Source organism: Gigantopelta aegis, chromosome 8 (assembly GCF_016097555.1).
Source record: "Gigantopelta aegis isolate Gae_Host chromosome 8, Gae_host_genome, whole genome shotgun sequence".
In the NCBI taxonomy this organism is placed as follows: Eukaryota; Metazoa; Mollusca; class Gastropoda; order Neomphalida; family Peltospiridae; genus Gigantopelta; species Gigantopelta aegis.
Genome location: NC_054706.1, coordinates 53,029,906 through 53,046,272, shown reverse-complemented (window position 1 = coordinate 53,046,272; position 16,367 = coordinate 53,029,906). Strand labels below are relative to the sequence as shown.

The 16,367-nt window shown below is 38.1% G+C and overlaps 1 protein-coding gene across 2 annotated transcripts; it reads left to right on the top strand.

Annotated features, from left to right (window-relative positions):
- Nucleotides 1–5,696: 5,696 nt before the first annotated feature.
- Nucleotides 5,697–16,100, top strand: LOC121379021. Of its 2 annotated transcripts, none has more exons than XM_041507460.1 (5): nt 5,697–5,794; nt 8,271–8,532; nt 12,113–12,174; nt 13,130–13,255; nt 14,899–16,100. In XM_041507460.1, the coding sequence occupies exons 1-5, from the start codon at nt 5,747–5,749 to the stop codon at nt 16,048–16,050; spliced, it is 1,650 nt and encodes a 549-aa protein (XP_041363394.1). In that variant the 5' UTR covers nt 5,697–5,746; the 3' UTR covers nt 16,051–16,100. The 2 variants fall into 2 exon arrangements, with proteins under 2 accessions (XP_041363394.1, XP_041363395.1); XM_041507461.1 differs by lacking the exon at nt 5,697–5,794 and adding an exon at nt 6,309–6,440.
- The last annotated feature ends 267 nt before the right edge of the window (nt 16,101–16,367 follow it).

Here is a 16,367-nt window from a genome sequence, read left to right as displayed (position 1 = left end):
TATATACAAATTAAACCCTGAGATGTGTATGCTATTTTCTGGAGGGAAAAAACAGAAGAAAAAAGATTCTCAGGGGCAACACCCCCCCCCCCCCCCGGAAGGTACGGCCCTGTTAGCAGATGCTTTAGTATAGGCTAATAAATAAGGACCAGACTCATTTAGGCCATGAAACGAAACAGGTTTTGACTATGCATTAATTAAGTTAGAGAATAGAGTAAGCAATACCCAACACATAAAAGTGTAGTTCCCGGGTATTGTTTAATTACAAGTGTATAAAGAATAGAGTGTGCACACATACCATGAGGCGTGTGCAAGTACACTGATTAGGCAAACAGTTGGATATTTTTAAGTAAGTGCGAGTGCACTCGTATTTGACCTAAACAATTTGAGATATTATTTGTAGACTACAGTATTTTTCTTGTGAAGCGTTGGGGAAATTTAAGTAGTACAAAATCCATTATCTGTTGGGTTTTTTGTTGAGACTCAGTCTGTTGAGTTTTATAATAAATTAGTGAAACTGTTGGTGGATGATTGAACTCAGTCATTTTAGGTTTTCACCTGACTTGTTAAATACATTGAGTAGAATATATTGTTAGTTATTTAGCCCTGGAATAATTTAGTGTTAGTATATAGCTATTATTGATTATTTAGTTACTAAAGGAGACATGTACATATACATTCAGAGAGTTATTAACCTGTGAAAATATATTTATATATTAATAAACGTTGATGAAGTTGAATATTTGTTCGTGATCTTTTGCCTTCATTAGTAAATTGACCATTTACCAGACACCCAGTTTTCCTGGTCGTCGCAGTATGATTCAAATTTAATTATAAGTATTGGCTGTTATTTCTTTTACATTGATCTGGGTATCAAATTAAAAAAAAAAAAAAAATCATCCGCAAACTTACGTGAAAACGGCTTCGACGATTCACACAGTTTGCGTATGATTGTTTTTGTTTTGTTGTTCATACCCCGATGAACGTAAAAGAAATAACAGACAATCCTGAATTAAAATGCAGAATATACACCTAAGATAATAAGATCAAGATGAAACTAGATGTCATTTCTGAATACTTAAATTTCCGTTACATTCATTACAACATATTATTTATGGACGCTATTGTTTATGGACTAAAAATAATTCAAAATAAAGTATAAACTTTTAACGCCATTATTAGTAAGTATGTTTTAAATTTACGTATATGGATTGTCTGCATTTCTTTTACGTTCACCTGGGTATGAACAAAACAAATTAAATAATCAACAAACTTATGTGAGAACGGCTTCGCCAATTTACAGTTTGCGGATGATTGTTTTTGTTCATACCCCGATGAACGTAAAAGAAATAACAGACAATCCTTAAATAAATACACTAGAATAATGGATAATCAGTCAATACAAAACACACATAAACCTGCCCTATCTACCACCTGTATTAAGCGGCCATATTTTTATTCTTTCAAATCATCTAATATAGTAATGGCACAAACTGACCTGTCTTAAAAAGCTTCTTTTTTATCCTTCCTTTGATTGGTTACGATAGGTTTGACTATATAAACATAATTTGTTTTATATAAGTAAGTTATAAAGTATATATAATGTATACAACTTTACAAATGAAATATAAACGATATCGTTACACAGCGATATCGCAATCCTACCTTTATCAAGATGAATGAAATAAAATAAAAAATCTCCTTTCTCATTTTTTTCTCTCTTTCTCTCTTCCCTTTCCTTCGGGTACTTCTCTTTAGAGCAGTTGCAGGATGCTCTTTGTAGAGCCCATCATACTTAAGAAGATGAAATACTCTATCTGGTGACTTTCCTTCTGTTTGGAAAGAAAGAAATGTTTTATTTAACGACGCACTCAACACATTTTATTTACGGTTATATGGCGTCAGACATATGGCTAAGGACCACACATATTTTGAGAGGAAACCCGCTGTCGCCACTACATGGGCTACTCTTTCCGATTAGCAGCAAGGGATCTTTTATTTGCACTTCCCACAGGCAGGATAGCACAAACCATGGCCTTTGTTAAACCAGTTATGGATCACTGGTCGGTGCAAGTGGTTTACACCTACCCATTGAGCCTTGCGGAGCACTCACTCACGGTTTGGAGTCGGTATCTAGATTAAATATCCCATGCCTCGACTGGGATCCGAACCCAGTACCTACCAGCTTGTAGACCGATGGCCTAACCACGACGCCACCGAGGCCGGTCTTCCTTCTGTTTGGAGAAAGGTAATTATCATTCCTATACCTAAGCCTAGTAAGCATCCGGCAAATCCTACCAGTTATCCCCCTATCGCTTTGACAAGTTGCATTTGTAAAACCATAAAAACTAATCAACCGAACATTTGTCTGGTATCTTGAGTCCCACAAACTGCTTACTAATGTGCAATGTGGGTTTAGGTCTAATCGTAGCGCGGTCGAAAACGTTTTGTATGAGTGTTTTCATCCACAACCAGTAGTTGGTATCGGTCTTGTTTTGACCTGGAGAAAGCTTATGGAAGTATAAAATTTTAAAGACCTCCTTGGCATAGACCTAAGAGGTCATATGCCTGACTTTATCTCCAATGTTTTAAAAGATGGGTCGCCAACGTAATACCTATATCTTGCTTTTTGTCAACGTCATTACAAGACAAAACATAATTTTCGCATGGTCTATTTACACTAAAACATATTGTGTTATTTTTGCATCATTTGTGATACAACTTTCCATAAAACTACTTCGAAACATTTGATAAAAACAAGTTTTCGAATATTCTAGGGTGTCCATGAAATATGTGCCCTATATAAAATTCGCAGGGGTTTTCGCACAGCAGACCAACATTTCATAACTTCTGAGATAATAAACTTGAAATAAAAAATGGTTTAAAACGTATAGCAGAAGGATTCACCTTGACCAAAAGTTCAGCCTTGGCTCCCTGACTACAACGATTAAGGGCAGCCATTTAAGATATTACCATGATACTGATACCGTATAAATTGACATACTAAGGTGAGCTAAAAATTACTCTCCTTGAACTAGTCACAGGTGAGTGATGGTGAGTGAGAGTGATGGGGAGTGATGGGGAGTGAGAGTGATAGCTCTCCTTAAAATGTTGTTGTTGTTTAACAACACCACTAGAGCACATTGATTTATTACTCATCTACTATTGGATGTCAAACATTTGGTAATTTTGACATATAGTCTTAGAGAATAGAATAGAATAGAATAGAATAGACACCCCAGCAAGAAAAATACATCGGCTATTGGGTGTCACAATATAGTATATGCAAACATTAAGTTACAACCTTAGAGAGGAAACCTGCTACAGTTTTTCATTAGGAGCAATAGATATTTTATATGCACCAGCCCAGAGACACCCCTGCGTGTGCTGTAACCTCACCGTGGTGCAGGGGTGTAACATTCTCTTTGAGAATGGCCAATACAGCACAAAATTGAAGTTTTGAGTAAAATTCAGTATCCGTAAAATTCTGTGATATTTGTGTTTTTTGATATTGATCATCACTTTATTTATTTGCATTACCATAGTTTGACACCCAATAGCCGATATATTTTTCGTGCTGGTGTGTCGTTAAACATTCATTCATTCATTCATTCATCCCAGAGACATGATAGCACATACCACAGTTTTGACATACCTGTTGTGGTGCACTGGCTGGAACGAGAAATAGCACAATGGGCCCACCGACGGAAATCGATCCCACGCCGATCGCGCATCAAGCGAGCGCTGTACTACTGGGCTAAGTCCCGCCCCTAGCTCCCCTTTAATGGCGAGATCTGAAATAGCATTGACCCATGTCAGAGTATTAACGAAAACCTCCAAGGAGAGAATCTTGTAAGATCTGACTATTTCCTAAAAGACCAAACCAAAAGATAAGGGCGAGATATAGCTCAGTGGTAAAGCGCATGTTGAGTGGTCGGTCTAGGGTCGATTCCGGTCGGTGGATCAATTGGGCTATTGTTCGTTCCTGCCAGTGTACCACAACTGGTATATCAAAAGCCTGTCTGTGGGGTGGTGCATATAAAAGATCCCTTGCTACTAAGGGACAAATTTAGCCGCTTTCCTCTCTAATGCTAGTCTCAGTCTACCAACTGCCAGCAGACAGTTGGCTAAATTTCTGTTCTCACGACCTCTACGACTGTCCATTTGCTAGTCTGAGCGCTATTAAAACGCGATTTTCGTCGTATAACTCATTAGTTGTTAATCTGAGCATACCCGTCATTTGCTAGTCTGAGCGCTATTAAAACGCGATTTTCGTCGTATAACTCATTAGTTGTTAATCTGAGCATACCCGTCATTTGCTAGTCTGAGCGCTATTAAAACGCGATTTTCGTCGTATAACTCATTAGTTGTTAATCTGAGCATACCCGTCATAAGTCGGGAAAATTTCAACCCTACCGTCGAGTTGGCCAACGTTTTGCTGGCAGTTGGTAGTCTTACCCTAGCATTAGACTCTATATTAATAAATCAATATGCTCTAGTTGTTTCGTTAAACAAAACAACCTTTTTAAAAGTCAGAAGGAAAAAAGCGTGTTTCGAATAGCAGTGTCTCAAGTTTGCAGCAAACACGTGTGTTCGGTATGTTTACGGAAACACTTTACGTGAAGATATGTTATTTAAACGAACGTTATTGTCGTTATGCTATTCAAACTGGCGTATATCATGATGTTGAGTCATTTATACCTACTAGTTTTATCTGTATATCAGAACAATATTTCTTTAATTATTTAAATATGAATTATGTTTTATTTTAATAGTCATATTTTAAAATTTTATAAAACTGTCTCGAAATAGTCCTACATAATAATTTAATAGAACGATACCACTATATCACATTGATTTATTAATAATCGGCTATTGGATATCCAACATTTGGTAATTTTGACATAATACAATATTATTTATTATTGTCCTAGAGAGGAATATTTTTCCATTAGTTGCAAGTGATCTTTTATATACATCATCCCACAGACCGGATAGCACATACCACGACCTTTGTTATACCATACATGGTGCACTGGCTGGAACGAGTAATAACCCATTAAGCCCATTGACGGGGAACAATAACAACAACAAAGCCCATAACAAATAGAAAAAACAAAAATTGTAACATAACGCCGTGGTCATAAACGTAGGAGACGGGGGGGGGGGGGGGGGGGGGGGGGGGGGGGGGGGGGGCGGGGGGGGGGGGGGGCGGGGGGGGGGCAATTCGTTTACATATACAAATGCGTAGTAATTCGTTTACAATCCAATCCCATATAGCTGTTTTGGTAGAAATGCTAAAATGAATAAATGTTGTTATACAGATTCGGGCATTTTCGTTTAATTCGGGCAAAAACAAGCCTGCTCCCCTACCCCCTACACAAATTGCAGCTCGTACGCCTATAGCCGCGGTGTCTTTCAACTATAAATGAATAGGAATTTTTTGGCGGCGCATTTCCTCTGAAGATTATCAGAATTATTACGCATTTGCCGACCACAAAGTATTACATGCGTTAAGTAAGTATGTTCAATAATTAAAAGGTACACGCCTTTTCCGCATGTTTTAGCTACAAAGAACCGCGCCAGCGACATGACATTTGTGGTGACCAGCATGGAGATGGATGACAGTGAGCGCGCGCTATACGATACGTCCTTGTTAGCAGAGGCGTTGATTTCCCACCTGCTTTGCGGAGCACCTGAAATGCGTATCAGCTGGTCGTATACTATCATAGATTAACTTTCGGTGATGACTGATCACACGTCTGTAATTTTTACATCCAAAGCCAAAAGCGAGGTAAGTCAGTGTGTTATTATATTTTAATACAGTATATTAAAAAAAAGGTTGTATGGTCCCACCCACCTCATTTATCGTATTACAATTTTATAATTTGCATATGTTTTAAAAAAATACCATCGTATGTATATTTTAAAATATTTAAACATTTAAAATAGACTATTAACGTCTGGGTTTTTCCCGTACCAAATCATTCTTCTATTTTATTTACATATTTTTATGTAATCTAGGTCACTCTCAAATACAGTTCTAATGAAATTGACAACTTGATGCGACACGAACTCGCGATGTGGACAATAGTCGATGTGGAATTAATTTCCTTGTAACAAAAAGTTAAAGTTTGTTTTGTTTAACGACACCACCAGAGCACATTGATGTATTAATCATCGGCTACTGGATGTAAAATATTTGATAATTTTGACTCGTAGTCATCAGAGGAAACCCGCTACATTTTTTCATTAGTAGCAAGGGATCTTTTATATGCACTTTCCCCCAGACAGGAAAGCACATGCAACGACCTTTAACCAGTTGTAGTGCACTGGCCGGAACAGCGGACGGACCTACAGACAGGTCGGCGGCGGAACGTACGGACGGCCAGACAGACAGAGAAACGGACATATGGAGACAAAACCTATAGTTCCTCCCGGTTTGTTACAAATAATATAATTGGTGATATATTTAGAGATAGAAATAGCGATGTGACTATTGGATTGCATCAAGGCAGTCAACAGTATTCGTTAAAAGAAAGACTTGTAATTTGTTTAGGTAAAAGATATTACGTAATAGAGATAAAATGCTACAGCTTTAAAACTAGACATTTTTTCCAATTCAACTTTGTACGGTATTACTTTTTTCTGGCTAACACCAGCTTTATGGATCTGAAAAAATAAATTGCACTTTACAAGTTCTGGCTTGGAAGATTAAGTTTTACACATTCGTTGTGTTTTTCTCTTTTCGTCATTTTATTTTTTTTGTAGTAGCAGAAAACAGATTTTCGACATGACATTTAAGCGTTTGATATTTTTTAACGATCACACTTTTCAAGGTAATCATATTAATAGGGCCTCCATGAGTCCAACATATTGAACTCGAGTACTCGAGGGTCAAACTCGAACCGGACCCGAGTACCCTACATTTACACAAGATGATAACGAGATTAAGGAATAAAGTAAAATTATCATTATGCATTTTAATTCTAGCACTGAACATGGATGCCAAATCATGCCATTGTATTGCATTCCACACAATCGGGGGGCAAGACATAGCTCGGTGGTAAAGCGCTCGCTTAATGCGCGGTCAGTTTGGGATCGATCTTCGTCGGTGGGCCCATTGGGCTATTTTACGCTCCAGCCAGTGCATCACGACTGGTACATCAAAGGCCGTGGTATGTGCTATCATGTCTATGGGATGGTGTATATAAAAGATCCCTTGCTGCTCATCGAAAAAGAGTAGCCCTAGAAGTGGAGACAGCGGGTTTTCTCTCTCAATATCTGTGTGGTTCTTAACCATATGTCCGACGCCATATAACCGTAAATAAAATGTGTTGAGTGCGTCGTTAAATAAAACATTTCCTTCCACACAATCGACTTGTTTTCCATCCATGACTCATAGCCCTAAAATGTAACCGGCTGCAAGCACATTGCAAAATGACATAAAAAATATAATTAAACGAGAGTCCTCTTCCTTGTGAGGGTACTCGAGTTCTATGAACGGACTCGAGTCTTGCTAGACTCGGCCCGTGCCCGAGTACTCGCGGGGACCCTACATATCAACATTAGAACTTTTGCTGTATACTGTTTCCAAATACATTACCAAACTACGAGTTGATTTTAACATAGTTTCACCATGAAGTGATTTTATCACTTCAGTGTAATCACTGTATACCAGTTGGGGAAAATGTTCATTTAATAAAATAATGGTGATCATATCTAGAAACGACGATGCTATAACATAATAATTCACAGTATGTATATCGGCAGTAAACCTTTTGTCACGTCACGTGACGTCACGTGTTTTGTTCCTTGCTTTACCGAAATGTACTGAAATATGATGTCACTATTGCCCAAGTTTTATTTAAAGGGACATACCCTAGTTTCAATCCGTGAAAATTAACACTAAGTTTAGTTAATCTACAAACCTGTAACACATTTGGATAAAGTTACAATTGAGTGAAACATGAGTCTGTGACTTTGAAATGGTGAAATACCCTTTAAAAATAGACTAAAACTCGACTCCATAAATGTTACTTCTCAGACGCACGTGCGTTTTTAAAAATATGAGAAATGCATTTTGTGATATTAAAAACACCAGGATGACCAAAAACACTTCGAATGTACGGAGATTGATAATCTAAACAATAAAATCTAAGTAAAGTATGATTTAAGTTATCAAAAACGGTTATAATAGTCAAAACTATGCGTTAGTGTTTAAAAATGTACCTTTAAATGAATAACAATTATTTTGAAAACCACTTTAGACCTGTAACTGTCTTGGCCTGTGTGACAAGAAGATGAAGATTCGCAGTGTCAGGTTGGCGGAACTCGTTTTGATCATAGTCCTCTTCTGGGCGGTGTGTTGGCTGTTTGTGTGGTGGATACGGACTCCCAGCGTCTGTTCCGGTTCGTCTTCTATCGGTATGCCTGTGGCTGGACAGTCACGTGTGGGAGATTTTTACGTAAAACAAGACAGCGCCGCCCAGACGAAGATCCCAGTGTACATTGTGGAGGAACACCACGAAGGTAAGTAGTTATACCAGGGACATGTCCTTGGAAATTCAACGGGTGGGGTAAGGCAATAGTGTATCCAAGGCGAGGAGTTCAGAGTTACTTGTCTTGCCTAAAAATTAATGTGCCCCCTTTTTAATAATTTGGTTACAATTTTTATGTGTTCGTTTGCCATTGGTGCTGTCCCAAAAATATTTGTGGGGTCCACTCTTGGAAGGTGGCTATTTTTCCCCACACTACCAAGTGTAAAGATATGATGATGATGATGATGATTATGATTATGATTATGTAGGTTGTGATGGTGATAATGATGATGATATAGATTGTGGCGGTGATTATTCTGATGACATAGGTTATGATGATGATGGTGACGATGATGATGATGTAGGTTGTGGTGATGGTGATGATGATGATAACGATGTAGGTTGTGGTGATGGTGATGATGATGATGATGATGTAGGTTGTGATGGTGATGATTATGATGATGTAGGTGCAGGTGATAATGGTGATGCTAATGATGATGATGTAGGTTGTGATGATGATGATGACGGTGATGTAGGTTATGGTGTTGATGATGATGATGATGGTGCTACAAACCACTGAAATATTAAACTTGCGCATACTGTTTTGGATGTTTGCTTATCCGTTACGACGAATCCGTACATATTTGCATCAAGCGGAGATGGGGTGGGTGGGGGGGGGGGGGGGGGGGGGGGGGGGGGGGGTGAACAATGGCAAGGTTATTTGTACAAAAATACGATTTTTCATTCAGTAATGATTTTGTCGTTCAGATAAAGTAAAGACCCTAAACACTGTACATTTAGTGCACATGTATCATTTTTGAAAATCGCCTTGCTAACTTATAAAGCAATTAGTACTTTCTACGTCCCGGTACTAACACCAGTTACATTTTCTACTTCCTGGGGCTGCCGTCGCCTATTTGATCTACAATGACCATCTGACAAATCCTGTTCCAACTCTGAGCGCAATTTTACTCGCGGAGGTGACAATAGTCATTCGCATGTTACGATCTTATCTGCTTGACAGCTGACAATGACCATTTGCCAGCGACATTCACACAAACTGTGAGGTTTGCTCTACAGGCGTCGTTTGTCTCCAGGTAAATGGTCAACATGGTAGGATGTAGCTCAGCGAAAGAGCGCCCGCCTGAGGTGTGATGAGTCGTAGGTTCAATCACCTGCGACGGACTCGCCACCCCCCCCCCCCCCCCCCCCCCGTCCCCCGTCTCAGCCAGTTTCCCAACACTGGTATATCGAAAGCCGTGGTATGCACTATATAAATATTCGTTTGCTAGTTATCTATAATTGCTACGAGTCTCCTCTAGGTTATCATGCCACGATCTGAACAGATCAGGCCCTTTTAAGGGCCCTTAGCCTATGGGTAACCTAGGGAGACACCTCAGCAACTACTAGGTCCCCTTAACGAGCTACTCTCGGTATACTAAATTCAAAAACTATATGTAGCTCCTGCTTTTTTTTTCATTGAAATGCGCACCATTTCCAATTGGCTATTAATCCTACGGGACATTCCAAATTTCATAGCACCAAACCACCCTCCGCCTGTTACCGACCCCGGTCGGACTGCTGTGCCCAGGACAGGCGTGCACTACAACAGCTTGTTCTGAATGTGCACGTTAAACACTCTGACCTGACCTGATCAGTTATCTATAACAATTGTCTATATGGCAACATGTGGTCCAGGATCGATCTCCGTAGGTGGGCCCATTGGGCTATTTCTCGCTTCAGCCAGTGCACCACGACTGGTATATCAAAGGCTGTGGTATGTATTATCCTATCTGTACATATAAAAGATTCCTTGCTACTAATGGAAAATTGTAGCGTTTTTTTTTCTTTAAGACTATATGTCAAAAATTACCAAATGTTTGACATTTAATAACCGATAATTAATAAATCAATGTACTCTAAAGGTGTCATTAAACAAAATAAAATTTCTAATTTTGAACCAAGTGTGGAAACAACCATACGTTATATATTTAAATGTGTTGAAGTCTTGGTAAACAAGTGTCCCTTTCCTTTCCGTGTGTGTGTGCGTGTGTACCTACTATGTATGTATATATGTATGTATGTATGTATGCATGTATGCATGTATGCGTGTGCGCGTGCGTGCGTGTGTGTATGTATGCATGCGTGCATGCATGCGTATGTATGTGTGTGCGCGTGCGTGCGTGCGTGCGTGCGTGCATGCATATGTATGTATGTATGTATGTATGCATTTACGGCTGGACATATTGTTGTAATATTTGGTGGATTAGTTTCTATATCAGTCAGATGAATTCTGTTAAAATATCTTGTTATATATTCATTCGGACACAACTTTGGTCTTTAATCCATGATGGTGGTGTTGGATAAAAAAAATGCCGATGATGACGACGCTATACTATACTTTTGAAGTTATACAAATTGAGTTCAAGAACTACTGTTCTGGGCATGCAACGTATCTGCCTAGGTGGGTTGTCTGTCTATAGCAGAGTTATATTCTCTATGCTCTATTCTCTATAATCAACTATTAGGTTCAAACAATAACCCTTAGTTTTATCATATCTTACAGTTTTGTAGTTCAGATTTAGTATCGTCTAATAATAGTGTTATATGTTTTCTTTTAATTTGTTATATGTGTTCTTTTAATAATAGTGTTGTTTGTGGTCCTCTAATAATGGTGTTATATGTGCTACTTTAGAGTGTATACTACCAAATCAAATACCCTAGACGACAATAGTAACATATGTGTCTAAAACCACGCAGCGTACTAATCGACATAAACACCACGAATATAAATATTACTATCCCTCACCGTTACGGTCAATCAGAAATTGTTTGGGGTCAAGCTCCTCATTTCAGAGATAACGGGTAGCGTCTATTACTACCCTAGTTCCGCACACAATTTGAATACTTTTTTTTACAGGCACAAGGCTAATTGACACACTGGTACTAGATGAAATAATAATGGAATACATTTTTTTGTTTGCCCAGATGAAGCTAAATGTTTTTTCATCCAAGACACTCACATTTATTTCCAATCACAGGACTTGTGGTATTAACTTCGGTGCACCTCGAACTTTGACCCAGCCGGACGTTATTTGGTTTAGTACTACGTTTAATAACAGTGTTATATGTGCTCCTTTAATCAAAGTTTTTTTTTTTTTTTTTTTTTTTTTTTTTTTTTTTTTTGTGTTTTTTAAAAATACGAAACAGATATGAACAAGATACCGGTTTTGTAAAGAACAGTAGCCGAATATTAAAATCAGTGTTGGATTAGTCTGTTAATCTTTGGGTATTTTAACGGGTGGATTTCTAATTAAAGCTGAATGAAGTGGATGAGTAGAAATGAAATAGAAACTAAAACATTCCAATGGTGATGTGACACAATAGTATATATGGTGCGTATATCACGTGTAAATATTTTGCTGTTTCTTTTCAAATAAGTTGCAAAAATTAAAAGGCTAGTAGTTAAATACACGAAAAAAAATGGCGTAAAATTGAAAATAACACCCAACGAATATTCAAACATGAAATTTAGCAATAATTTTATTTGTATGTTATTCTGTTTCTTTCAGTAATAAAGTACTGGTACGGGGCTGCTAACCAGGGGTATATTCCGAAGTCAGGAAATGTTCTGGTAAGTTTTAATTGCTGCGAAATATATTAATTGTTCTCAATAATGACTGACAAAACAAAACGTCAGATGCCTTTTATATTTACAAACATAATGGGCTCACCTTTTTGTTTTCAAACATTTGATATTAGTTTTTACTGATTCACGAGTGCCTAAAATTACATTATTGTTAAAACACCCCTTGGACTCTGCGTTATTTAGAGGTGCGGCTTTGGCAGCGATAACTGTCTTGCCTTTCAGAAAAAAACATTGTTTCTAATACAAGGGTTTCCCGACAAACCTCCAAATCCTGAATGTCTCAAATTTTTGAACAAAATCAGTGGTAGTTTATCTGACAAGTAATGCGAAGCAAGGTCTTTCACATACATACTGCAGCTTCATTAAGTGTTCATCTTTGTCTTAGTGTTATACGTTTGTGGCATCAACGACAGGAAGAACAACAGCAAATATTCATAACATCATGGCTCAATCGTTTTGGGGTGGTTTTGTTTTGGCTCCCATGGAATCACAATTCAAAAAAATATCTCTTAGTAGTTGACATGTCTTGTTTTTGTTTTCAAATGGTATCCAACAACAATCGGCATGTAGAATAAAAGCAATTTTAAAAAAGAGAGTAAAACTGCTTTGCACATAAGATCGTGTATGTTTAATTCATTATTCGTTGATTTGTAAATTTACCAATGGACTTACAACTCTTTTAGCTTCACATTCTCGCTCCAGCCAGTGCACCACGACTGGTACATCAAAGGCCGTGGTATGTGCTATCCTGTCTATGGGATGTTGCATACAAAAGACCTCTTGCTGCTAATCGAAAAGAGTAGCCCATGAAGTGGCAACAGCGGGTTTCCTCCCACAATATCTGTGTGGCCCTTAACCATATGCCCGACGCCATATAACCGTAAATACAATGTGTTGAGTGCGTCGTTAAATAAACCATTTCCTTCCTTCCATCTTTCAGCTTCACATAGACGGCCATTCTGACGGTGCCACTCCACCCAAATGGATGTTGGGGCCTCTCTTTCGATATCCAATCAGCAACCACGAGCTTACTAATATGATGCAGGAAAACGACGTCTTCATTGTAGTGAGAAGTCGATTTTACACATATTATTAAGTATTCTTCTTTAGATGGAAGGTGTGAGCTGTGTTTTGCATAAAATTGTAAATGTTATGTTTGTCTTAACATCTAAAAAAAACCCCACTACCAGTCTATGTGGTTTTGTAGTTAACAACAGAGGCGGGACGTAGCCCAGTGATAAAGCATTCGTTTGATGCGCAGTCGGTTTGGGATAGATCCTCGTCGGTGGGACAATTGGGCTATTTCTCGTTCCGGCTGGTATATCAAAGGCTGTGGTATGTGCTAGCCTGTCTGCGGGATTGTGCATATAAAAGATATCTTGCTACTAATAGAAAAATGTAGCGGGTTTCCTCTCTAAGATTATATGTCAAAATTACCAAATGTTTCAAATCCAATAGCCGATGATTAATAAATCAATGTGCTATAGTGGTGTCGTTAAACAAAACGAATGCACCCACGCATAACCGCACGCACACATACACATACATTCATTCATACATACACACATACACATATACATATATATACATACATACTTACACACACACACATATATATATATATATATATATATATATATATATATATATATATATATATATATATATATATATATATATATATACATAATGAAAATATATCTGTGTTCTTATTGGTCAAAAACCAGTCACATGACCGTCCATAAATAGTGATATTGCCCTGAGACGGTCTCACCGGTCCATCAAAAGTGATATTGCCCTGACCAATAAAGATGAGACAAAATTCTATCCAATTAATGAGTAGGTAACGTACTGCAACGTCAACTGCTAATTCTAATGTAAACATACGACAAAAACAAGGTCAGTAATCGTTAAATTGTGTACGGAATATATCAAAATGCAGTTGGAATCGGCACTCTCAGGATTTTATGTTACAAATAAAAAATGCATTTGAAGGTAATCGGTAACTGTTCAGTATAAATGTATGTTCAGATTTATCACATTTTGTGTTTTATTTTGCTATTAATATGATTTTGGCACTCTTGCTGGTTATCGTGTCTCGAATTTGATTTTGTTGTTGTTTTGGTAACGTTTCAACTGTTTATTTCCGCATTCCTCTGCGTGTCATACAACGTCGTAGGATTACGTGATGTCACTAAATCCCATCAGTTTTAACGCATTGCGGGAAATTATAAGCGTTGGCGTATTTAGATTCTGATAAACAAAGCCGGAATGTACGAGTCTTATGGATGACATTATGTCATAAAACAATTATTGACCACATTTCGGGCAATATAATGTTTTATGGACCGAAGAAATTGATATTGACCAAGGCCAACGGCCGAGGTCAATATCAATTTCTTCAGTCCATAAAACATGATATTGCCCTCAGTGATGGTCAATAATTATATATATACACACATGTACATATACATACACACACACACACACACACACACACATATATATATTATACACATATACATATACATACATACATACATACATACACACATATACACATACACACATACATACACATACACATACACACATACATACATACACACACGTACACAAAACATACACATACAATACTTATGCATAATTCGATAATAAACATAAAAAGTATGCAAATATTGAAATAGTGTTCTTGTGGGGTTTTTGCAGGCATCTGCTCTAACGGGTTTCATAGATCGGTTCATCTGGGTATGGCCGACATGGAACACAGACAGCTCGGAGGGGCAGAGTGAAAAGGAATACGCCTCATTCCCGGTACGGTACGGCTCCATGAACCGCGAGGACACGAAAACAGGTCGACTTGTGATGGAGCTCTGTGCGTGCATGTCATCAAAGGAATTTAATTTCGAGACCTACTGCTTCATGAATAACGCCTCCGACTTAGAAGACATGGATGGGATACCCATAAAGGAATCAGAATGCAATATTAAGTATTCTGGGCTGGTTGAGATCGTGAGTGAGATTAAGGCAATATCTCTTATTAAGTCTGGCATCTGGATAACCGCCAAGGACAAGGTCTTGTTGGATGTGGATGAGGACTTCTATGGTGTCGAGGCATCAGTATCGCGACTGTATGGGGTTGGGATTGACCAGGACAGGGTGGATGAAGTATCCCAGATGGTCAAACGTTTGGTATGCGCCTCGAATACGCATCAAGAGAGACAGACAGACTCGTTCTACAACTATTTAATACAGACCATTATTGATTTCAAGATCGTCTGCTCTCAGAGTGAAAAGGTTAATGACAGTATCTGTAAAAATTCCAGGAAGCTAGCCTCCGCCGTAAAGAAGCTACGGCCAGAGTTCATGAAGAATCTTCGAGAGAGAAATCTGGAACAGCATATATGTGACCATACTAGAATCAAACTTGTTCTGAACAAACTCATTTTGGAATTCTGTAAAATGACTATAGATCAGTTGAAAGCATTTGCAGAAGTTGGAATCTGCTTAAACCAAAGCCCAAAGACAATGAACTTTGATCACAGACACAGTATGAGAGTATGTTATGGTTACAACACACCCAACGAGACTGCGGTGATGTTTCACGTCCCATCCTTAGCAGAAATAGATCAGAGGACGGATAATCTGAAGGACATATTAAAACAAAAACAGTTTGTTCCCGGTGCTGTCACAATCTGTAGGTCTACAAGAGATGGCTATACACCGAAGAAATATTTTACCAAAATAGAGTCAGACGTTAAACTTGTACTTAGAGACGCTTTCCCCAGGATAAGAGAGGATTCGTTTTACTATGACGAGGACCTGTTAGGAGGACCTTCTGGTTGGCATGGGAGACACTGATTTATTGCGTAGACAAAACCTGAACCTATAATAAAATACAGAATGAAAGAAACCAAGAAAGGTTCATTTTCATTTCATACATTATTACATTTATTGTTTACAATTAAGAAAACCAACACAAAATAACAGAACAATTAAATTAAGATTAAAATATAATTAAAATAAAATACATTTTAAATTAATTCAAACTTAGAAAACGCCCAAGTAAAGACTGACTCTCCTATCTCCTCTTGTCTTCTCCCTGTCTCTCTTTCTCTGTCTGTCTCTCTTTGTCTATCTCTCTGTCTCTCTCTCTGTCTCTCTCTCTCTCTCTCTCT